At 37.0% G+C, this 25,223-nt stretch overlaps 1 protein-coding gene across 2 annotated transcripts in view; it reads right to left on the bottom strand.

Annotated features, from left to right (window-relative positions):
- Positions 1-7,440: 7,440 nt before the first annotated feature.
- MS3_00004599 (uncharacterized protein) overlaps positions 7,441-25,223 on the bottom strand; it is a 98,610-nt gene continuing 80,827 nt past the window's right edge. For both annotated transcript variants that reach the window (XM_051212541.1, XM_051212540.1), the window contains 4 exons: positions 24,117-24,451; positions 18,897-19,124; positions 18,130-18,197; positions 7,441-9,699 (listed from right to left, as the gene is read on the bottom strand). In XM_051212541.1, coding sequence (XP_051072726.1) covers positions 9,643-9,699; positions 18,130-18,197; positions 18,897-19,124; positions 24,117-24,451 — 688 coding nt within the window. In that variant the 3' untranslated portion in view covers positions 7,441-9,642. The remainder of the gene's footprint in view (positions 9,700-18,129; positions 18,198-18,896; positions 19,125-24,116; positions 24,452-25,223) is intronic.

The following is a 25,223-nucleotide window of genomic DNA, read 5'->3' as shown; positions in this document are numbered from 1 at the left end:
TGCTAAGGAGATCGATACTAGCAAGAAACGGGCGTCCAATTCTTCAACGTTTCCCATGGTAGTCTAGATTCAATTGACTCATGGTCTCAACCATTGAAATTACCATAATATCCACAAAAACCCTTTCTAATAAAAATGAATCTATTGAAGAAGAAGAAGAAGAAGAAAAACTAATATAAGAAATGAATTGAAATGGCAGAGTTTCATTTAAATAGATAAAAGGAAAACGTGTATGTATGTATGTATAGATGGAGTGAACAGTTTCTCTACTGATCTTTTTCATGTCATAACTTCTTTATATCCAATTATTATTATTATTATTATTATTATTATTATTATTATTATTATTATTAATTATCAATTATTATCCTTGAATGCATTCAGATAGAAATCTTCTTTAATATTGATAACGATGATGATGATGATAAGGATAAGGATTGTAAGATAATGTGATTGTATGTGGTCGATTAGTTGACAGGTTTTGAAAATTGAATGACAAGAGAAAGGTGTGAAATAGAGAAAGTGATCAGAAAAAAAAAGAAAAAACAACGAAGAAAAGAAGAAGGGGAAAAAGACTCTGATTGATTTCATTTCTTCCTGTCAAATATTTGAGAAATTGAAATAATAATTATAATCTGATTAGAATTTCAAAAAAGAAAGATTTAACCAATTTTTTTCTTGGTTATTTTGAAGGAACTCGAGTAAAAAAAAAAAGAAAAAAACAGCAGCAACAACAACAATGGAACATCAAATGTTCCGAATGAATAGTTTTGAAATTTTAATCAAATCAAATGGATTAGTGTTCAGATGATAGTTGAAGATAGTCAACAAGAAATCTTAGACCTGGATTTCATACGAATTGGAACTTGTCAGCATGGTGTATCTGTAATCTTTAGAGAAATGATACTCCCTTGTCACTTGGCATGACAATCAGAAACGCTAAAACTGAACTATTCGAACCACACCTGATTTCCTGTAAAACTGAGATGTATTTACAATTGATTGATCATTAGGTGATGATCAATGTCATGTGTGTTATGTCCTTCTTAGTTCAGATAGAATCCATCAGGGAGCATCAGTTCTGCCAAGATTACAGATACAACTTGTTGACGAGTGACAAGTAATACGAAACTTAGGTCGGAAGATTTCTGTTGACTACTTCCAACCACCATCTTATCTCAAAATAATGCACGCAAATTCTCGTCACCTACACTAGCAGCCATATTTCAACTTGGTCGATAGGATTCGGTATACACTAAGAAGGACCTGACACACATAACATCGATCACCACCCAGTGATCAATCAATTATAATCAGTGTTCGTTTAGAATGTTCAAAGGGATTGTTGAATTTTTAGATAAGAAACCACTAGAAACATAAACACATCCTATATCCGAATTGCTGTAATATGGGCCTCTTTAGTAGAGGAAATCCACACATCAAATAGAATTTTAATGCAAGACCTGCATGCTTCATGGTAAACATTTAACATTCAGGTTGCTGAGTCATTTCTCAGTGGTTTACAATTTTAACTTTAATTATTTAGCGATGTTGTGTGAATATTATCCAGGACCACTAGTAGGTAACTGCCTCAACCCTCACATGTTTAATCTCTTTTGGTCATGACTTCTAACTGTAACTCTAGGGATTTCTGAGATGCTAAATACTGACAAACTCACATTAAAAAAACTGCATTTCTTGGCATGTTTTCTGCTTAGTATACTCTACAAAAAAATCAAGGGGTGACTATTTTGGAACTCGAGACTCTAATTACACTAAGCTACGAAATGTTCAAAATTCAACTTTCTATTTAATAAAATGCTAAACATACATATTCCATTATAAAAATAATTCACCTTATGATCAGTTTATTTAAAGTTATCAAGTCAGACCGTTGTAATAATACCTAAAAACTTCTTCTATACACAAAGACGGATAGTGCCTTATAGTGTAATTTCAAGACGCGCATTCCACCATATTTGGGACTTGCCAGCTGAATGTACCTGCATCTCAGAGTTGGTGTCCACTCTTAGACTCGAACTCAGTATTGTTTGCTTCAAACACCATCGCGTTATCTACCTGGCTACTGAGTCTTGATAACCACTTGCCTGTGCAGTAAGGTAGCGTTTGGACCAAACGGTATTGTGTTCGAGTCCCAGAGTGAACGTCAACTCCAAGATGCAGGTACATCCAGCTGACGAGTCCCAAATATGGCGGAACGCGCGTCCTGGATTCCATTACTAGCCACTATCCATCTTTGCTTAAAACGCTCATGACTTAAGGCAATGTCGAGGCAATCCTCACATGATGCACATATGCCAACAAGAGACTGATCAATTGCAACCCTAAATAACAATGGGAAGATACAAGTAAACAACACCAAGTGAATTTAATATTTCTTGTATAAAGTTTACTAGTAGCCAAGATGATAGTTGTTAACTAAGAAGGGTAGTTTGCACATGGAAATGAATTTTAAGTTGGTTGTCATCAATAAAACAAAACTGATATGGGTTACAGAAATGTAGAAAATATCACTAAGGGCCTGAGATTCCATCAACAACAACATACTGTCATAGAGAACGAAACAGCTTCCAGCTTAAGAGGAAACTGGGAAAAGACGCTGGGGGTCATAGGACACATGTGGCAGAAACCACCAGACTGCATCACAGAACAACTCTTAACTGGGAATACTTATGCCTAAAGGAAAAGAGCTAGACAAAGGGACACATCGTTCCGAGCATCGGAAGCTGATATCAAAAGAATGAATGGCAATTGGCGATACCTGAAAAGGATGACAGAGTTGGTTGGAGAATCGCAGTTAGCGGGCTGTGCTCCACAAGGTGTAACAGGTGTCAGTAAGTCAGTAATTTGGGATTTTTCCACTCTAGCTTCAATTGGCCTTCCAATCTGAGACCAGTGTTTGATGTTAGGTGGTGGTCAGTCAGTTAGGAAACCTGTTTCACCTAGTTAGGCTTCATTGGAGATGGCATTAGTCGGCAAGACGCCGAAGTAGCTGTTCTGTCTCTATTGGAGATTGCTAACTAGCATGAAACCTAACTACGTCGAGGAGAGTTCTCTGTCAATGATCTTGACACTGCAGAATGATTATTATGTGACTCCATCTAACACCCTTCTAGTTTATGATGAAATTGATTTATGGAAATATTTCTCTTTGAATTCTCCAATAATATGTGCTCTTTTCACAGATGACCAGTCGTAAAAGGAACAATTAAGTAAATGGACGATTGTATTTTAGTTCATCAGTTTAAAGTTGCCTAGTATTTCTAGACTTAATAGATTTACAACACTAGCGAGATTACTAGATTCATCGGACCGGTCACTTACATTATACTATTTCACTCGGTGATAACAGCTTCAACTATAGTAATGATTGATGAGGGTCTCGATTTCTAAGTGAAGCATTATTTCCTTCAAGACTGTATACCTCCATTGATGATTACCTATGAGTAAAACACATCCGAAGCGGCTAATCGACTATCTTCAATCATTAAATTTTGTCATTTTTTACTAAATAAATCTTCAAGTAGATTTTTCTTCTTCCTCTTCTTAAATATTTGTGAAAAGTGAAAAATCAATTTGTTTACCCTTAGGCATCCTACGTTTGTTTATACAACAACTCTTAATACCTTCTTAGATGGACTTAGTTATTCATTATCATCAATATAAGAGGTGATAATTATATGTACAAATGTATACAAAGCTTTAAACACAATTATTAAGATGACTTAATGAGAATAAGTATGATAAACCATATATTATTCAAGTGTTAAGGATATATATGTGGAACAAGATTCAGACACAATCTAATTTGAATAATGAGCACTCATTAATATGAATACAAGTGGAAATCCATTTGTTCAAACCAATATGGTTTAAACTGGAAAGAATCAGCATAAACATTATGTGAGTTATTAGTCGATGGTTAGTCTATGTAAAAATTTCAGTTTTACAAAAGATTATTCAGACTTCGAATAGCACAGGGATAAAGTGTCAGTCTGTGAAGTTATGTGACAGGGATTTGCATCTCACACAAAGGATACGTTACGCTTTATTGGTGATTCCCATGAAACGTCGGTCAAACAAAGTTTCCTAAGACTAATTCCAACTACCGCATAAAATCAAAAGATATAGCACAAAGTGTCGAATCACTTAAACTAGTGGTTACATTGATAAAATTCAAGGAGCAACATAAAACTAAACAGATATGATATTTCACAGATTGGAATCATGAGTCAATTGAAGCTAGACCACCATGGAAAACCTGGAAGCACTGGACGGCCGTTTCGTCCTAGTATGGGACTCCTCGGCAGTGCGCCGTTACCAGTGGAGTTAAACCAGGTCTGTTGTCAGATATCAGCTCACTGAAGACAATGGTATACGGTGGTGCAACTTCGTGGATTGGTTGAAGTTAGACATTAACACCATCTGATGCCGGCTTGGTGGTCTGGTTGGTTAAGCGCTTGGCGCGAGACTGGTGGGTCCTGGGCTCGAGTCCCGCGAGGTGCGGGATCGTGGATGCGCATTGCTGAGGGGTCCCATGTTAGGACGAAACGGCCGTCCAGCACTTCCAGGTTTTCCACGTTGGTCTAGCTCCAATTGACTCATGATTTCAATCTGTGAAATTTCTAAAATCCCTTCTGAAAATATGTTTATTATCACTTAGTGATCGATTAGTTATACACTTGTTATTGATATACCTCTTTATATTCTTAAGCTCAGTCCCATTGTACACTTTGTATAACTCAACCTCATTAAATCACATTTGAATTACATTTCATGTATAATTAACTTTTCACTACAACAAACAATATTATCTATCGTCTTCTGTTTTTCATCTTGTTCATTGCATTATTCGTAGTGTTAACTGAAGATAATGCAGCAACTTTGATCGACACACCTTCATGTCTGTTAGTTATAAGAGAAACAGAACTTGAAATATGTGTATCAGTTCAAGTTGACGAATTCATACCGGATTCTACATTATTAATAACTAGCAATCAAGTAGTTAAAATACCATACAGCATCATGAATCTGTCAATACTAAGCATTAGATAATAATTTTTGTATGATGTTTAACGATACTACTCAACTACTGGTAGGAAATTAGATGGACATGGCTTAGTAAACAAGCAACAGTTCCATATTGAAATAGTTTTGTTATAATTATGAATGGAAACAAGAGTTAGGGAAACCATTTTACATTGTAAAAGTAATAAAGAAATTCATTTTATATAATTTGAGATGGTGAAGAGTTGTAGCTCAGGTGAATGATTTTGTCCTCTGAGCTAGGTGGTTTGGTCGTGGAGCTTTCATCGTTCTTCTGAACGACATCATCAACACAAACTTCAGGTAGAAGTGAAGTCTTCACTTCATCATTTCATATAATTAAGCGTGGCGACAATTCGTATAGTCACTGACTGTTAAACAGACTTCTGTTGGTAGGTGTAGATTACCAGGTTAGAGTCTACATGATTATCGTAGACAATGATGAGGGATGTTAGAAGACATGTCTCGGAATTAGTCACAACAACTCAGATACATTCACGTTTCCCCTTCAAATACTTACACTCTTTATCCCAAAAATTCATTTTCGCCTCGAATTTTGTTGTCTAAATCTAGTGTTTTCGACTATCACTGAAACTATTACTACTTGTAATAGTCTGTTATTTGTTTTCATAATTTCATCTCACTGTATTGATATGATGTGGCAACTTCAATCGATACAGATATATACCAATTTCTAAGTACCTAACAACTTATTGACTACTATTATTAGTTGAGTGTTATGGATGCTTTTAATTCAACTCAAATTCAAAAGTGATAATGTCACAGGGTCAATCAATATGAGAATAAAAACTGCATTGACAAGAACTTATCCTGCAGCTAAATTGATTATCCTGTCCAAAACATTTTCTTTGACACAATCAAAGGTCGACAAGTATCCCTTTCATGTTACCACCAACTGTGTATGCAAATTTACATGTATCTGCCAAAGCAGTTACATTGGTAGAACAGAAAGGAGAGCCTAAGTTCGATTCGAAGAACATATTCCGAAGGGTTTAAGATCAAACGGATTAAAAGCATTCAGCAGCGCTATCGCAGGACATCTTGACGTAGCACATGAAGTCGATACACTGAAGTCCTTCAAGGTGATTAACAAACAATCAAACTCAAACCTTTTGAAATTTGCCGAAGCGATAGCAATCAAATGTCTTAAACCAGATGTATGTATACAAAAAGCGACAGTAATAAATCTTACTTTGCTCTGGTAACATTAACCCCCGTTTTACTTATTTATTACGTCATTCACTATTGCAACTCTTTCTGAATTTTTAAATTACATCATTCATAACTGACTGATTGTAATTCATATCTCTCTTTATTAACATTAATCTATTTTCAGTTACTTCATTACATAATAATCGAATAGGTGTTTTTAATCCCATGAGTTCTAATCACTATTTCAATGTTCTGGAACTTTCCCTCCAAAACTTTATTTATTCGAAACAAAAGTTTTATGACTTCATTAACTCTAACGAAATCTTCGCTACATCATGATACGTTTATTCATCCTTCATCACTCTCTGATGTATAAGTATGTCAATATCTATAATAATGTTGATTTTCAAACATTTTAGGTTGTAAGCAGCTGATGAGAACCTAACGAACTAAAAAATGAATCCATTTATTATTCTGCACCAATCTTTGTTCTAGGTGTTCTGTTAAAATGGTGTGTAGAAAACGAGTCGTTTGCAGAAACATTTTTCCACTGAACTTTAAATGTTTCAGATGACTAAAATCAGAATGTCTTGCTTGACTTGCAAATTAAACACATGTACAATCGACCTACGATTTATGATCATTAAATAAATGACATCGTTTATATACCGTTTTCTATTTATTTATTTAAAGACATAAACATTGGTACAAGGAGGCATCAAATGTATATGTGCCACATAAACCATTCTATTTGCGTCAGGGCTGGGATACTGCCCAAATCCCCAGACAGAAACAGGTGGTTTACTTAGGGGGTCACACCCAAAGCCTTCGACTTAAAGGTCTAATTCATAAGGCAATAGAGCATCGTAAGGAGGCAGTTCCATGGTAGCCGGTGACCAACAATGGGTTCATATGGCATTTGTTCCTTCAGAATACTGGAGCGCATGTGCACCCTTGGTTTGGAATCAGGGTTTTCCAACTCCCGTAGGTGGACTCTCTGATTAAAGAGCCGGACATTTGATTTTCGTCCTCTCAATTTCGTAGGACTTCCCTGGCAGTGGTTGCATGCACGTGGCCATATGAAAGTATTTCGAGAGAGAGAGAGAGAGAGAGAGAGAGAGAGAGAGAGGGCTGAGTCTCCCCACTCTCAACCGTACCAGGGTATTTGGGGGCTTTACCGTTTTCATTTAAAGGTTGTTTTTATTTAATATTCAATCACAAATAGTTTAGTTTTATCGAATCCCGCGAGCAGGATCATGGGTGCGCACTGCTAAGGAGTTCCACAATAGGACGAAATAGCCATCCAGTGCTTCCAGGTTTACAATGGTAATCTAAAATCAATCGATTCATGATCTTAATGAAGAAAATCTTATCGACTTATCGTCATTAAAATACTGATATTTCTTCAAATAGAATTAATGTTTTATTAACGATAACTAATTCAAATCATAAACATCAAATTAATGTAGCATTTCAGTTTACAATTAATTAATCTTTACGAAAAAGAGAAGAAAAAAAAAAAGAATTAGACAGTGCAATCCGTTTGGATAACTGGATAAAGTCAATATTTCATTATACACACCAACTTTACTCATATGACATCATAATACTTTGATAAGTAAAGAAACAAGAAGTGATTAGTTGAAAATGCAATGATCATATGAAAACATTATGTTTACATTCCAAGATTCTATTCATAGTGTAAAAAAGGAGTGGATTTGTGTGTGTGTGGGGGGGGAATAATCTCATTCTCTCTTTATATGGTATATGTGAACACTTCTTAGTGTCACTAACATGATAATGAATATGAAACATAAAAAAGAAAAAAAGGATAATCAACGAGAAATATGACAATATTTTAATGATTTAAACAAAACACACGCACACACAAATGAAAACAGTAAGGGAACAAAAATGAAATGTGATAATGATTTGGAAAGTATTCCCATGAAACAAAAAAAGATGAAGAGTATTAAGAGGCCTCGAATTGTAAAAGACTAAATGCAACAAAAACATAGACAATAACAAAAGTGATAATCATTCGGAAAATACTTAGAACGATATATATCTATATGGCAACAAGGAATTAAACTATATATATATATATATATCGATAATAAGTACATTATGGATTGAAGTATAAGTGAAAAAAAACTTTCCTAAAGAAATAATCATGTTACTGACTATTTAAACAATCAACATCACCTCGTTCCTACCCTTAAACCCCTCCCCACCCCCAAAAAAAGAAACGAAGGCAAGAATAACATCACTGGATGAGAAATGGAAAATAATTCCTATCTCCTCCTTAAAAGCTGAAAATGAACACAATTGATAAATAAATCAATAAAACTAATCAGTAGTATATAAATATATATACCTCCATGATCATCATGATAAAGAGTAAAGTGAAAAACCTAATATAACTCCTATTCTAATTCTTAGAAATGTATCACTCCTTCAAAAGGTATACAAAGAAAAAAGAAGCACAAACAAGTGGATACATAAACACACACACATACACAAACACATATAGCATGTAACAAAATTGCACAAATGGCTTAAATAGAAAAAGAAAACAATGTAACAAACACCACCGGGGTTTCTTTTTAAGGCATGACAAATAATAATCACTAGACGCATAAAACAATCATTCATTTTAAATAAAAGATAAATATGTATATAGTAAGTTGAAGAATACTAATATTGTAAGGAATAAATACAATTTTGTGTGTGTATATATTCGTCTTTGGATAGTAACACAATTGTACGGACAACATATTGTGATAGAGTAATGAGGCAGGAGTAAAACCAGTGTGTGTATGTGTATCAACATTATAGGAAAAAGTGCTTAAAGGAAAGTCAGTCAGTCAATCAGGCGGTTACAACAACATAGGACCTGCAACAACGGTCACGTTAAAAGAAAATACATGGTTATAATGATTAAGTATTGCAGAGCAGCAGTACAATGTTATTCAAGAAAGATATGTATCAATGTATATACAACAGGAATATATCTGAGAATTGCATCATATTCAAATAGATGTCTTACAAACAAGTATTTATTATTTATTATAGTAGACAACATTAGACATGATTAAGGTAAATAACATTCCAAATGATTGATAAATGATAAAAGTCACCACAATGGAAGAATCGAACAAGGAAACGCACACACACACACAAATATAATCCCATATGGTTTATTTCCTATGGATATAGTAACAGTTAAGTATAATTTAATAAATAAATGTTTATGAAAATGCAATGGAAAGGAATAATTGTAATGAATGATTTATAAGTAGTAATATATATATATATATATATATGTATATATACTTCTTTAGATTCACATATCTATTGTGCAGTTTGAATGTTGCATAGATGACAAGGTTCACATGATGATTAAATAGCGAGTACATCATCATCATCATCGTCGGCATTGCGTAGATTTCCACGTTTCTAATCAAAAAGAAAAAAAAAAGTTAAAAATAAAAAAATCAATAGATATTTACAAGTTTGAGTAAATGATTATGAACAGCAAAACAATATCTAAAATTGTTATGTTTGAAGCGATTGCGTGTTCACCTTGTCTGCGAACGGAACGAAGACTCTATGACCAATGACCAATAAGCTTCTAGCTGTTCTGATGCGTCCCAGCCCCGCTAACTAGGGAGAGAGAGAAGTTCAAGTTCGAAACGGGAAAATAGATTCCGCAAACAGCCAGAAGCACGAGCAATAATAACAGGCACAAATCAAACGTATATATACAGCAAAAATATTGTCCCATGGAATTGTTACAAAATAACATACTAACAGATACAACGAACCAATAGCGTTTAAAATTCTCCCAAGTGGGAAATACGACATGAAGGTGAAATGAGAGCTTTTGGCGCAAAAACAAGAAATTCGAATTTTCAAAACAAAATTACAAAAATAAGGTATTTACCAAGTGAATTATGGGGATCTGACAACCCCAACAAAAATCAAATGATAATTTAGCGGTTGGAATAGGTTATAAGATCGAAACTTAGATATAACCACTTGAGCTATAGACAATGATTTGACTGATTCAATGTTAGACGCCTTTAGGAATTTCTCAGAAGCTGAAAAAAGGCTAAAAACTACTTTGTCCTGTCAGATTTCAACAGAGATGTCCTAGAGAAAAATGATGGATTGTGTCAAGTCCTGGTTGAATAATTACCGGTTTGGTACTAGTTATAGCATGTTTTCAGAAAACTCTACATTATCAAAACCATACATAAATCTATCTTAAAGAGAGCAAGAGCGAAGATTGGTGCAATATAACGCAACCTCCAACGTTACAAAATCAAGCCATTAACCGATCAAACTCAACAATGCCTGAAGGCCTAGGCACGCATGCGAAGCCGCTATCTCCGACACATCACATAGCTCCACTACACCCGGTTAGCAATACTCACAGCCCATAGATCAGCCAAAGAGTCACTTGCCGACCCAACCAAGACTGACAGATATCAGACCTGATCAGTTTGGCCATAGCAGACAGGCAGCAGTGCCGGTTGTAGTGAACACCCTGATAAAGTGCAATGACAAGCAGACCCTCACATTAACAGTGAGTGCATCGTATGCAAACGATTAAAATATACCCACCAAAAGGCATGCACCTGCAGTTAAACAAACACTGATGGCGGCCAGTATGCCCAAGCAAAAATCATACTCATCAGCTGAATTCCCACAGCTTATAGTTCAACTCCACCCGTTTATCTTTGAACGGTTTCACGTACTGTCTACTCTCTCTCACTCTCTCTAATGTACTTTTCAATTTTCTCTCACGGTACTTGTTCGCCATCGGACTCGTGTAAGTATTTAACCATGGAGTCTACTACTCACTTTGGGCGGTATTCACAAACAGCGCGGCCCCAACGGTAGCTCGGAGCAGAACTGTCACATATGATATCTACCCCCAGCGGAACCCACGATACGCATTTTATCCTGTTTGCGATTTGTCATCTGGATGCACCTACATCTTGTTTTTGATATTAACATATTATCAGTGGCTATCTGAAATTTAAAAATTAGGGAATAACTAATCTGTATTTGAATAAGTACTGCCGTTCGAGTATCAATGTGAACATCAATACTGAGACCAAGATACATCCAGTTAACGAGGCCCAAATGGATCGAAACCATTACCATACGTTCTGCTAGTAGCGACAATTTTAATGTAATAAAACTTTGTCACTAAATAGTAATACAGAAACATCCGCTTAGGATGCAGCATAAGTCAGAAAATACTGATCAAAATCCAATCGTGAATATCGACAATGAGGGTGTTAAGTTTGTTTTACATTGTTCCCGCTCATTCCTTTCCTACTCTTTTGTATGTTGGTTTATACTACTTATTTATATTCAGTAAGCAGTTGTATGCCCAACAATTTTCACAATCATGTTGTAACTCAGGTTGTACTGTAACATTCTGAAATGTTCACATATATCTCTAACGTTTATTTTACTTATCATTGTATTTATCATTATAATCACTGTAATTTAATTGCTGTAACGGTTATCCACAGTTTTATGCATTTGTTTAAACGCAACAGTTTCCATATTGTTTGCTCTTGGTTCGAGTTTCGGTTGTTCATAAACTGTTATCAAATTTAGACACAGCTATCGGCTGTCTTTGGACTATCGAAGCCTTTACTATTTTCATTCTTGAACGACGCGTTTAAACGCCTAGACACCTCACAAGTTGAGAACCGCCTTTGTAGACAAATCGTTGTTTGGGAACTTCGATTTTGCGCGTATCTCAATCGGGGTTACTTCGACGCTTCGATAGAATTAACAGTTCTCAACTTTGGTCTCACTTGGTGTGGATACAGTTCTGAACTTTGGTCCTAATTGGAGGGAATACTTGCTGTAACGAATTTGGTCGGAATCCTGTTTGGTTCATTCATCCCAACGATGACTAAAACGAGAAGAATGAAGTACAACGATGACAGTTCCCAAGACACAAACAATTCCAGTGCTGAAAATATTATTCCTTCAGTTTCTAAGGTGAATTCACCTATTCCTTTAAATCTTGCCTTTGATATTGTTAAACCTAACCCCAAAGACAGTTGCTCGGTAGGAGACAACTATGTAGAGACTAGATACAGCGTAGAAGACGAAGTGGTTTCTAGGGATAAGGAAGTAGAAAAGATTGAGCTGGAGATTAGAGAACTCCAACTACGCAAGCGATTGTTAGAGCTAACTCCGAACTCTTCAAACAAAGTGAGAAGACCTAGGGAGACTACCGAGCTGTCGGGGTCTCGATCCGAGGATAAGACTTCAGTAGTTACAGCAAGTCACCGACACACCAATGTACCTTCAAGCGATGAAATGCAATTCAAAGCACAGGTAGATAGCGTCAAGGCGCTATGTATGTCAGTAAGCTTACCGAAGATAGAAATCACGAAATTTGACGGGAGCCCTCTGAAATTTTGGACGTTCATGAAGGGATTCAAGGTTAACATAGCTGACAGAGTAAATGATGACACTCAGAAATTAATGTACCTGATACACTATTGCGAAGGTATAGCAAAGGATGCTATAGAACACTGTGTTTTATTACCAGAAAAGGAAGGTTATACTGAGGCAATTAAAATTCTACATGAACGGTTCGGCAGACCACATGACATCGTGGAAGCCTTCTTAACAGAACTGTTAAGTGGATCACCATTGAATCAAGACGACATAACGGGCCTACAGAAACTGACAAGACTCATGACTAACTGTAAGATAGCTTTGTCACAGATGGGCAGAAATGCCGATCTGGATTGTTCGACCAACATAAAACGAATAGTGAAACAACTACCACGTAGTATACAGTTTAAATGGGCGGAGGCCGCAGACAATATTTTAAGAAAGGGGCTAGAGCCCAATTTTGATTATTTATTGCAATTCTTAGAAAAGAAAGTGTCAATCGCCACAAACACATACGGACAGTTAGCAAGCGGAAGCTATAAAGCTCAAACGACATCGAACAACCGGTCGGCTTCCATAAGAGCTAAGATCCATACTTCGTCGATTAAAGGAACAGACCATTGTGTAATTTGCTCGGATGCCCACGAAGTCGCATCTTGCCCTCAGCTGCTGGCAGTAAGTCACAACGAAAAAGTAGAATTGCTGAAGAAGTTTAAACTTTGCTTTAATTGTTTAAAACCCAATCATCGAGCCACAGACTGCAGACAACCCGTGTTGTGTGAAATTGATGGATGCAAGCGACGCCATCATAGAATTCTTCACAACACAGAACCTGATGCTAAACAAGCATGCTGTAACTCTACTCATACTACTGGAACGTATTTAGGCTTTGTACCAGTCAGGCTACATGGTCCTACAGGTTATGTGGATACCTATGCATTGTTAGATAATGGCTCAGACTCGACATTACTGCTTAGTGACGTGGCAAAGCAGGTAGGAATTTCTGGTACAGTGACAAGATTAAACATATCTTCGGTAATTGGAGCGTCATCTCAGAACGCTGAACTTACCAATTTTGAAATTGAGTCTTTAGATAAGACCAACAGAATAAAAATCGAAGGTGCATATACTATAGATAACCTACCTATTAAAAGAGCAGAAATCCCACCAACGGACTTCCAAGAAAGATGGAAACACTTGAAAGGTGTACAACTACCCACCATAGCCTGTGATAAGGTTGGTTTGTTACTTGGTGTTGACGTTCCAGAGGCTCACTGGGTACTCGATCAGCGTATCGGAAAACCTAAACAACCCTATGCTTCACTAACCATGTTAGGGTGGGCTTTATTTGGACCAACGGGTCAACTTAATAAAACTTCAGTCTTCATGAACTGTTTAAAAGCGAAAAATTCCTTTGAGGAGGATATTCTCAAATTATTTGAACATGAATTTTCTGAAAATAAGTACTCTGATAAGGTTACCATGTCCCTATGTGATAAGACCATTATGGAGATTACTGACAAACAAACAGTATTGCTCGATGGACATTATCAAGTGCCGATACCCTGGAAGGTGGATTGGCACTCACTTCCAAGGAATAAGCGCGAAATAGAAAAACGATTAATTTACCTACGTAAAAGGTTGCTAAAAGACGAACAGCTTCGGAAACAGTATACTAATATATTAGCTACCCACGAAAGTAAAGGATATTTGTCTCGAGTAACTCAAGCTATCGAAGAAGAAAGGTATTTTATTCCACATCATCCCGTATTTAACCTTAAAAAACCAGATAAAGTTCGGATAGTCTTTGATTGTGCTGCTAAGTTACAAAACAGGTCTCTAAATGATTGTATATATTCTGGACCAGATCTTACAAACGACCTAGTGGGAGTTTTGCTTAGATTCAGAAAGCATAAGATTGGATTGTCAGCAGACATTGAAGAAATGTTCCTCCAGGTACATCTACCCGAAAAGGATACAAAGGCCTTCAGCTTTTTATGGTATCCCGATGGCAATCTTGATTCTCTTCCTGAGGTCTATGAGTTGCATGTACACCCTTTCGGGGCTACGTCCTCGCCGTTTTGCGCTACCTACGCTTTAAGACGTACAGCTACAGACCACCGAGATTTGTTTGATGAAAAAACCCAGTCCACCTTACGAGAAAATTTTTATGTAGACGATTGTCTAGTCTCAGTAGAAACAATACCAGAAGCTGCCGAGTTAGCAAATAACCTAATAAGACTCGTTGCGCTTGGAGGTTTTCGTTTACATAAATGGGTTAGTAACGTAAATGAAGCGCTGAATGACGTCCCTATAGGTGATAGATCAAACAATTTGGTTCGTATACCAGGTTCAACAGAACGTATACAGAGAACTTTAGGACTTTGTTGGCACATGCAATCCGATTGTTTTGCATTCGACGTAAATCTTCCCGAATGCCCGATCACTAAGAGAGGCATTCTATCATGTGCATCATCGTTATATGATCCGCTTGGATTTCTAGCCCCTTTATCACTTACCCCTAAACGAATTCTGCAACAGCTATGTCGTAAAAACGATGGGTGGGATGAGATGATAGATGAAGAGTCACGATTGAGTTGGGAAGGTTGGTTAGAAGCAGTTGCAGGTGTCAGAGATCTAAGGATACCACGATGTCTCAATATTGGATCGTACAATAAGGGGCAGATTTCTTTACATCTGTTTTCGGATGCTTCAGAAAGCGGTTATGGAGCCGTACCCTATATGAGAGTACAATATGATACAAGTATAACGAGATGTAGCTTCATCCTGGGCACCCTTAAAATTTGTCAGTGTTCCTCGCCTTGAACTACAAGCTGCAGTACTGTCAGTGAAGTTGATGAGGCAAATAGTAGAAGAAATAAAGTTGAACGACCTGACTGAATTCTACTTCTGGACGGATTCTATGATAGTATTAAACTACATCCTTAGTACGGCGTCGCGTTTCAAGACATATGTAGCTAATAGAATTAACTTCATTCACGAGCGAACTAGACCCTCTCAATGGAAGTATATACCATCATCCATTAATCCTGCTGATCTAGCTTCCAGAGGAATATGTAAGTATGACTCTAACTGTATCGAAGCTTGGCTCTCAGGTCCAGAGTTTCTAGCGACTGAAAAGGATAAATGGCCTGAGTATAAACGGAAAAAAATATTAAGTTTCCCAGTCGAGCTAGAGTTAAAGAACGCCACAACTTTGGACACCATGACTACAGTTCTTCCCTTTGATAGATTTATATCCTATTTTTCGTCATGGATTAAACTTAAACAAGGCACAGCTTGGCTTGCCAGATTCAAACGATACCTCTACAATAAAACGATTGTAAGTGGACCCCTTACGCTTAACGAACTGGAAAATGCCGAAAAAGACTTATTAAAATACGTACAAGAGCAAGAATTCACGGAATTTAGGCAATGGATTAAGCGACGCAAATATTCTGAAAGTATTTCGCCCAAGAATCAAATTATTAATAAGTTACGTCCAATCGTAATCGACAACCTCATTCGCGTAGGAGGACGTCTAAATAATAGCGACCTTCCATTAGAGCAGAAACACCCGATTATTCTACCCAGTAAACACCCTATAACGGAGCTTATCATTCATTACTACCATCAGGCTGAGGAGCACATGGGAGTGTACCACACACTATCTGCCTTGCGCAAAAAGTATTGGATCTTAAAGGGGACTGTGGCAGTCAAAAGGATCGTACATAAATGTATAAGCTGTCGCACTAGATCAGCCAGGCCGATGTCACAACTGATGGGAGACTTACCATCTACACGGATAACACCAGACTTCCCGTTCGCGACGACAGGAGTAGATTATTTTGGCCCGATCATGATCAAAGAGGGACGCAAATCTCGAAAGTGTTACGGTTGCCTATTTACATGTTTCAACATCCGAGCAGTTCATATAGAAGTTGCTTGCGCCTTATCAATCGATTCCTTTCTAATGGCGTTGTCTCGCTTCTCAAATCGCAGGGGAATACCGAAGAAGATATAAAGCGATAGAGGAACCACCTTCGTTGGGTTAGAGAAGGAGATACAACTTCTATTACCGGACTTTAAGGATAATAGGGTAGCTAAGGAAATGATTCGTCGGAATATAGAGTGGCACTACAACATCCCTTACGCAAGTCATCGTGGAGGGATATGGGAAAGATTAATAAGGAGCATACGTAGAATTTTGAGTGCTGTATCTTGTGAGCAAACCATGACCCACGAGACGCTCTCCACTTATCTGACCGAAGTAGAAAGAATACTTAATGATAGACCTTTAGTCCCAGTTTACGATGACCCAGAACAACTCGAGACATTGTCACCTAATGATTTACTTTTGTTGAGAAAACCTCACCTTCATCAGATTGAGATAAACCTACGTGAGCGTTATTCACGACAATGGCGACAAGCACAACTGTTGGCAACTACATTTTGGCGTCGGTGGATAAAAGAGTATTTACCACTCTTACAGACGCGAACAAAATGGACACAAAGAAGACGAGATCTACAAGTTGGCGATCTAGTCTTGGTTATTGGAGACACTTACGCGCGAAATAACTGGCCCAAAGGCCTAGTGGTAAGTATTGACCCAGGAGAAGATGGTCTAGTGAGACAAGCGAAGATCAGAACGTCGAAAGGTATAATTATTAGAGACATACGTAAAATTTGTTTATTAGAAGGGGTGGACGACTGAACAGTAGAGGATAGAGAGACCTTTCGGAGTGACTGTGGCTAGAGTAAATTGTACCATTTTCACCTCTGAACGTTTTACGTTAATACCTAATCAGCGAAAGTAAGGAAAGATATGCTGTCTTTGGGGGGCGGTGTTAAGTTTGTTTTACATTGTTCCCGCTCATTCCTTTCCTACTCTTTTGTATGTTGGTTTATACTACTTATTTATATTCAGTAAGCAGTTGTATGCCCAACAATTTTCACAATCATGTTGTAACTCAGGTTGTACTGTAACATTCTGAAATGTTCACATATATCTCTAACGTTTATTTTACTTATCATTGTATTTATCATTATAATCACTGTAATTTAATTGCTGTAACGGTTATCCACAGTTTTATGCATTTGTTTAAACGCAACAGTTTCCATATTGTTTGCTCTTGGTTCGAGTTTCGGTTGTTCATAAACTGTTATCAAATTTAGACACAGCTATCGGCTGTCTTTGGACTATCGAAGCCTTTACTATTTTCATTCTTGAACGACGCGTTTAAACGCCTAGACACCTCACAAGTTGAGAACCGCCTTTGTAGACAAATCGTTGTTTGGGAACTTCGATTTTGCGCGTATCTCAATCGGGGTTACTTCGACGCTTCGATAGAATTAACAGAGGGAAATAAAAACCTTTATAAAAGTCAAATCATCAATTGTTGAAGGATTTAAATCAGTAGGGAAAATCACAAATAAATTTTCACATACCGGTGGTAATCTAGATAAAGGTGATTTGAATGGTGATTTCGACAAATTGGATTGATAACTCGATGGAACTGTTAAAATGAAAATAACATACGAATGTAAATGTGTGTTAAATTAAGGAGAAAAGAAATGAAAATTCATCATGAAAGAGTATTAGTATGCAATGGTATTTGAAGATTATTTAATTCAAAACATCAAAAAGTACCAGTACAAGATTGTGCATTTCAAGTTAGGTCATTTCATTACTGAAGATCTTCAGTCGTTACTAAAGAGGGAAACTTCAGTTAAACAGTAGAAAAAATATCCAGGGAGTACTTATTTCCCCTCTACCACTACGTGATTTGAGTCGACAACTGCATCTCTGTGCTAATGTGGTGTGGCAACTCGAACTGATGTACGTACGTACGAAGTTCTACGTTGTTACTGACTGACTATTTCGTTTAACCATAGGATATCTTAACAGTACCAATCCTAAATCCCAATGTCAGAGATGGAACCCACAATTTTTAGACCTCTCAGCTAGCTTGTTACATTTACACCAGTAAGTTAGCACATGTAGTGGGGTTACATTTAAAACTTCAATTAGTTTGCTCTATTGATCAGTTAAAGTAGTATGTGATTCCTCATGATTAAAACAACACCTAGATAACAGACATCATCAGTCAGTAATAAAAAAACTCATCACAATAAACATAATGTTAAATGATGTAGTTGCTTAAGATTCATACCAAACAAACATGCAGATAATTAAACACTTACTGACGACTTACCATGACTTTTATTCAATTGGAAACGACCAGTACTATCATCACCATTGATACCATTCGTGTTACATAGATTTGTATCATTATCAAGAAAACTACCAAAATCCTTGCTTAAAAATGATGCCATTACACTGTTTAAATCCATACTGGACACATTACCATCATTTTCATTTAATGGTGTTGTCGTGTCTATTTCTGGTGTTGTTGGGTGACTCAATTTCGATTGAACATTATCTAATAGATCAAAGAAAAAGATTCCATTTAGAAAAAAAAACAATAAATAATTTGATAGTAATCTTTATGGTGAGACTATAATTTATGGACGACCTTTGAGCAACTCCAAAGTGACTTTGAGAGTGTTCAACAACTTACCATTGCAAAATAGGGGTTATAAATCTATGTGAAAGATATAGATTATGATTTACAGTTGATAGTTAGAACTAGGAATTAGATCAAAGGGTTTCATCACAAACTGACATCAGCTATAATACCAAAACTTTATTTAACACCAAATGGATGAATGAATTTCGCGCCAAAATCCAAGATCTGTTATTCTAAATTTGGTTGTTTCGTTCATAGATTATAGTCTCACCATCTTTATTACAAACTGACAACATAATGTGTAAAACTGTTGAGGATATTAGAATGCATTGAACTAGTGTTTTATTCCAATATGATACGATATATTTAGATCACTGAGTTTAAATATAACATAGTTTATACGATTCTGAGGAATGTACATTTTTGTAAAGTTTTATTAAACTAGGGAATTAAGGGGTTCACCTAGGGGGACTTGGAAAACCCTCATTCCAAACCAATGGTGCATATGTGCTCCAGGATCCTAAGGAAACAAATGGCGTATGAACCCAATTTTGGCGACCGGCTACCATACGACTGCATCTCCTTACGTTGCTCTACTACCTTATGGATTAGACCTTTAGGTCGAAGGCTTCGGGTGTGACCCCTAAGTAAACCACCTGATTCGGTCTGGGCACGCGGGCACTATCATAGGCCCAACTCAAATCGAATAGCTTATGTGGCGCATATATATTTGGTGCCTCCTTGTACCAATCCCTATGTGTTTAAATAAGTAAACAAATGTCCCTGTTTACTTGTCAATAAATAGGCATAAGTTTTCAGTAGCTTTATTCAAATTGGAAAAATATGACCAAGAAGTAAAAGAGTGAATGATAGTTGAGCCGAATCGCAAAAATACTAAATAAGTGGCTGTTGGGTGATCCAGAAATTTTCTCGCAAAAGACAAGCAAAGATCAGGAAACGCTAAGAAGCACTTTATCCAATCAGCGTTCACTAGAAGTTTTAGCCAGAAACATCAAGGAAGTGAAACGTCACATGTAGAGGTTCTGACTGACTGATTGCTATACTGCTATTATGTCTAGTAGCATTTCAGAATCTTCAAGCAACTCAAGGACATCTAAAAATATTATAAAAACCCTATATTTTCTGTATTAAAATGAACCTTTGGAGTAAAGTACTTCACGCATACTTTGCACCTTCTCTCCTGTGTTCAGGTCGCTGTATAGTTCTAGCTTGGGGATTACAGAATAGCTTAGGAAACGAATATAGCGTCCAATTTGCAAGACTTATCAGTGACTAGTTGATGTAGACATCTTTGAATTACACTTTGAATAGAGACTGGTGATTCCAACCAACTCATCAAATCGAAGTACACGAACCATATCTCATGTCTATTTTGATACGTTGAGTGATTTAGATATAAAGACACTTTCATATGAGATTATATATATAAATATATATATAAATTCGATCTGTTATTCACTAAAAAGTACCCTAAGTTTCTCATTCATACGATACTAAGCTTTACGGTAACCATTTGATGTGTAATTCCTACAATAAATTAAGAAACACTAGGATTATCCGTATGGAGATTGTTGAGTCTTGATTGAGATCATGAATCAATAAATGTTAGACCACCAATGAAAACCTGGATGCCGTTTCAGTGGTCTATTGGTTAAGCATTCACACAAGAGACCGAAGATCCTGGGTTTGAATCTTGCGCGCGGGATTGTAGGTGCGCACTGCTGAGGAGTCCCATACTAGGAAGAAACGGCTGTCTATTGCTTCCAGGTTTTCAATGACGGTGCAACATTGGTCTATTGATGATCTCAATCAAAATACTAAAATGTTCCATGTTTCTTAACTTTGGACAACCAATTTAAGGATATTCTGTGTATTTGTCTACGGGATGAATCAATATTAGTTTATAAGTTCAAATTCGGTCAACAAATAACACATACAAGTAAACTTATCTTACACTATTCAGGGATTCATCAAAAATGATTATCAACAACTGGACTCAACACAAAGAAATTATATTTGAGATAATCTCAATGATATAAACTTAAATCATTCCAATGTTTGGCCAAGAGCAAACTGGTCTTTTAACAAACAGAACTACACTAAACTGTTATCGAGTTACATTCATATGTTAATTTTTAGAGATAATACGTTCTTCATTTAAATTTTCAGGAGTTGAACTTTTACAGAGAGATTCACTTGTTGACTTAGAATGTGATGATGAAATAGTTCTATTTGTTGAAGACGCTGACAAAATGCAGTCTTCTGATCACTCTAAGCAACAATGCAAGCATGTTCAACATGCGATTCTCTCCACAGAAATGCAAAATGTTGCTTCAGGATTGGATTGCATCGACAACCGAACTAATGATAGGGAGTGAAGTATTTGAGCGTGTCGACCGCTTCACTTATCTTGGAAGTCTCATCAGTCCTTGTGGTCTGGTGCGTGACGAAATCTCAGCACGGATACAGAAGGCTCGACTTACTTACTTACGCTTGTTACTCCTAATGGAGCATAGGCCGCCGACCAGCATTCTCCAACCCGACTAGCTTTTGCCAATTCGCGTCATTTATGGAGTAGGCGAGATATCCGTCTATGAACCAAATGACGAGTTTACTGTACAGCAGTTCGTTCCGCCCTACTTTATGGCAGTGAAACATGGCCTGTAAGAGTAGAGGATATTCGTAGGTTACTGGTATTCGATCATAGGTGTCTTCGAAGCATTGCTCGTATATACTGGGACCATGGAGTAAGTAGTGAAGTTGTTAGAAAACGCATACTAGGTAAGGATGGCGAATCAATTGATGAAGTGGTGAAACTTCATCATTTGAGATGGCCGGGACACGTGTTACGTATGCCCAACCACTGACTGCCTCGACGTGCGATGTTTTGTGGTTCAGGAGTAGGTTGGAAGAAAGCTAGGGACGGAAAGACCAAAACATGGAACAAATCCATGAAGTCACTGACAAGTGGACTGAGTCATGCTGGTAGGTGTAGACTACCTGATTGGGATCTGCGAGACGATATAAACCGATGGTTAGAGACCTTGAATAATATGGCTCAAAATGGTTTGCAATGGCGCAGGTGCATCCATTCTTTGTGTTCTTCCAAATTCTAATCTTTTGAGTTCTTCATGTCCCTCTCTTTTTTCTCTTTCCAAATTTATTTCACTGTATTATACTTCTTGAATAACATCTTCAAACCCTATTGTTTCCGATTACTGCCTATACTTTTGCTACCTCTAGCACTACGGGATTCGAATCGACAAATGCATCTCTGTGCTAATATGGTATAGCAACTTGAACTGATGTACGTACGTACGAAGTTGTTGCTAACTTACTGTTAGTTTTTTGTATAATATAGATGATTATAGATTAATTGAGATAAATGAGATGGAATTTTATTTCTAAGTGCTAAATAAAATTTGGAGATGAAGCCGAACCGAATGAAGAAAAACAGAATTCTATACAAAAGCTAGACGGGAAATTTCCACAAGAGAAAATATTAAGTACACACAACTGTACAACTATTTCAGTCTAGTTTGAAGCCTATCATAAATAATGTGAGCTAATAATCTCACAAATATAATTAAATTCAAAGCGCATAGATTCTCATCGAGAATACGATCATATTGAAGTTAACTTAGTCAAAACAATGGTTTAGTGTTTTGGGATTTTTAATCAAAACACAAATTTTAAATTAGAAAAACTCAGCAAATCTCTACAGACGTCAGTCACTTACAACGTAGGACCAGGCACATATATGCATCGGTCCAAGTTGCTACACCTCATTAGCACAACAACATGAACACCGAATTCATGGAAGTAGTTATTTCAATGGTAATAATATATAAAAGAAAGATCGCAATAAGGATATAGTATAGGAAGAAAGAATTAGTTCGTACAAAAGATATGAAGCGATTTTAATCTCATAGTTTAAAGAAAGAAAGTGTATACACCTACACCACTGTGAGTAATGTCACCCAGAGTCTCCAACCATTGGTTACGATAGTTACACGGACCCCAACCAAGTAGTCTGCACCTATCAACATGGCTCAAACCAGAAGTTAGTGATTTTGTGGACTGATGCCACGTTTTGGTTTGGCCACCCCAAACTTTCTTCCAACCATTTCCAATACCGGATAGCATTGCACGTCGTGGTAATCGGTGTTCAGGCATACGTAACACGTGGCCCAACCATCTCAGTCGATGAAGATTCATAACCTCATCAACTGATTTACCATCATTCCCTAATACCCTGCGTCTAACCTCACTATTACTTATCTGGTGATCCCAGCAGACGCCAGCAATATTTCTAAGGCATCTGTGGTCAAATACTAATAGCTTACGAGTGTCTTCTACTCTTAATGGCCATGTTTCGCTGCCGTAAATTAAAACAGAACGGACTGCCGCGCAGTATACTCGTCCTTTTATTGATAGACGGATATCTCGCCTTCGCCATAGGTGACGTAAGTTGGCAAAAGCCAATCGAGCTTTTCGAATCCGTGCTGAGATTTCGTCCGATACCAACCCATTAGGGCTGATCAGACTTCCAAGATAAGTGAAGTTGTCAACGCGTTCGACTAATTCATTCTCTATCTTTAGTTCAGGTGTTGACGCAGATCAGTCCTGAAGCAACAACTTCCATTTAGAGGGGGAGAAACGCATCCCGAACATCTTGGCATTGTTGCTCAGTGCTACCAAAAGACTATATTTTATCAGCGTCTTCACCAAACAAGACTATGTCATCTGTGTACTTTAAGTCGATAAGTGGACCTCCTGGTAGGAGATCAATGTCCGAAAATCACCTTAGTACATACTAAATTCTATATTATTGACAAGAAAATAATAATGGTAATGAAGAATATTGAAAACGACAAAACATACTTGTTTGAGAACACTGTACCGTTGATTCACCCAAGAATGGTGTAGATAGTGGTGATATTGACGATGAAGATGATGATGAATGTGATAGATCTACACGATTTAAAGTTTTATGTTGTTGTAATGTATGACTGGTATCAATGCTAGTTGTTATATTAGTAGAATTAGTTAAATGATGATTTGGACTTCGTTCAGTTGATGATGATGACTGATATATATCACGATTAAATAATAAGTTGGATTTCTTTCTTAATAAACTTGATGAAGAAATAGCATCATCAGTAGAATTTTTTGTTGATAAGTTAACTAATGTTACAGTTGGTGATAAATTTTTGATTCTGCAATAAGAAAAAAAAGGAAATAAATAATTCTGATGTAAATGAAACTAACAGAGCCAGAGAGTCACAATTGCTTGATCACTGGGTGGGGATCAATCAGTTGTAATCACATCTCATTCCTACAGGAGGTCGGTCACGGCCCGGATAGCCTAATAGTAACGTCTCTGACTGTGAAGCTGGGTGACATGGGGTCAAATCCGTCAGGGAGCACCAGTTCCCTCAAGATTGCAGGTATACCTTGCTGACGAGTGCCAAGTAGCACGGAACCCGGGTCCAGGGCTTCCTGTTGACTGCCTCCAACCACCATCTAAGAGCCAGAGAGTATTTATAAATGATCCATTTTATGTTATATTGTTGGAGGTAGTTGAGAGGGAAGCCCTAGACAAAGGTCTCGTGCTAATTAAACCTCATCAGCAAGGTGTGACTGAAATCCCAAGGGAACTGATATTTCCTGTTGATGTTTTCTGCCGATCAAGTTGTATGGAGAACAAACCTTACAGGGAACATCAATCCCTGCAAATTTGCAGGTACATATTGCTAATGGTTGTCACCTAGCACTAAACCTATGTCAAACAGTGTTTTCAGCCGACACAGCATGTCAACATAGTGATAAGAAATCATCAAGACAAATAGCAGTAGAAATATTAACAGAAGATTATTGATAGGAGAAAAAAATTGGGGATAAACAATATGATTCAAGAAGAAAGAATGATCAGTTTAGGGTTGTGGAGATTGTTGAGTTTTGATTGAGATCATGAATCGACCAATGTTA

This window comes from Schistosoma haematobium, chromosome ZW, assembly GCF_000699445.3.
Source record: "Schistosoma haematobium chromosome ZW, whole genome shotgun sequence".
Taxonomy (NCBI): Eukaryota; Metazoa; Platyhelminthes; class Trematoda; order Strigeidida; family Schistosomatidae; genus Schistosoma; species Schistosoma haematobium.
The sequence above is the reverse complement of the archived record's forward strand: the minus strand, read 5'-3'. Positions and strand labels throughout refer to the sequence as shown.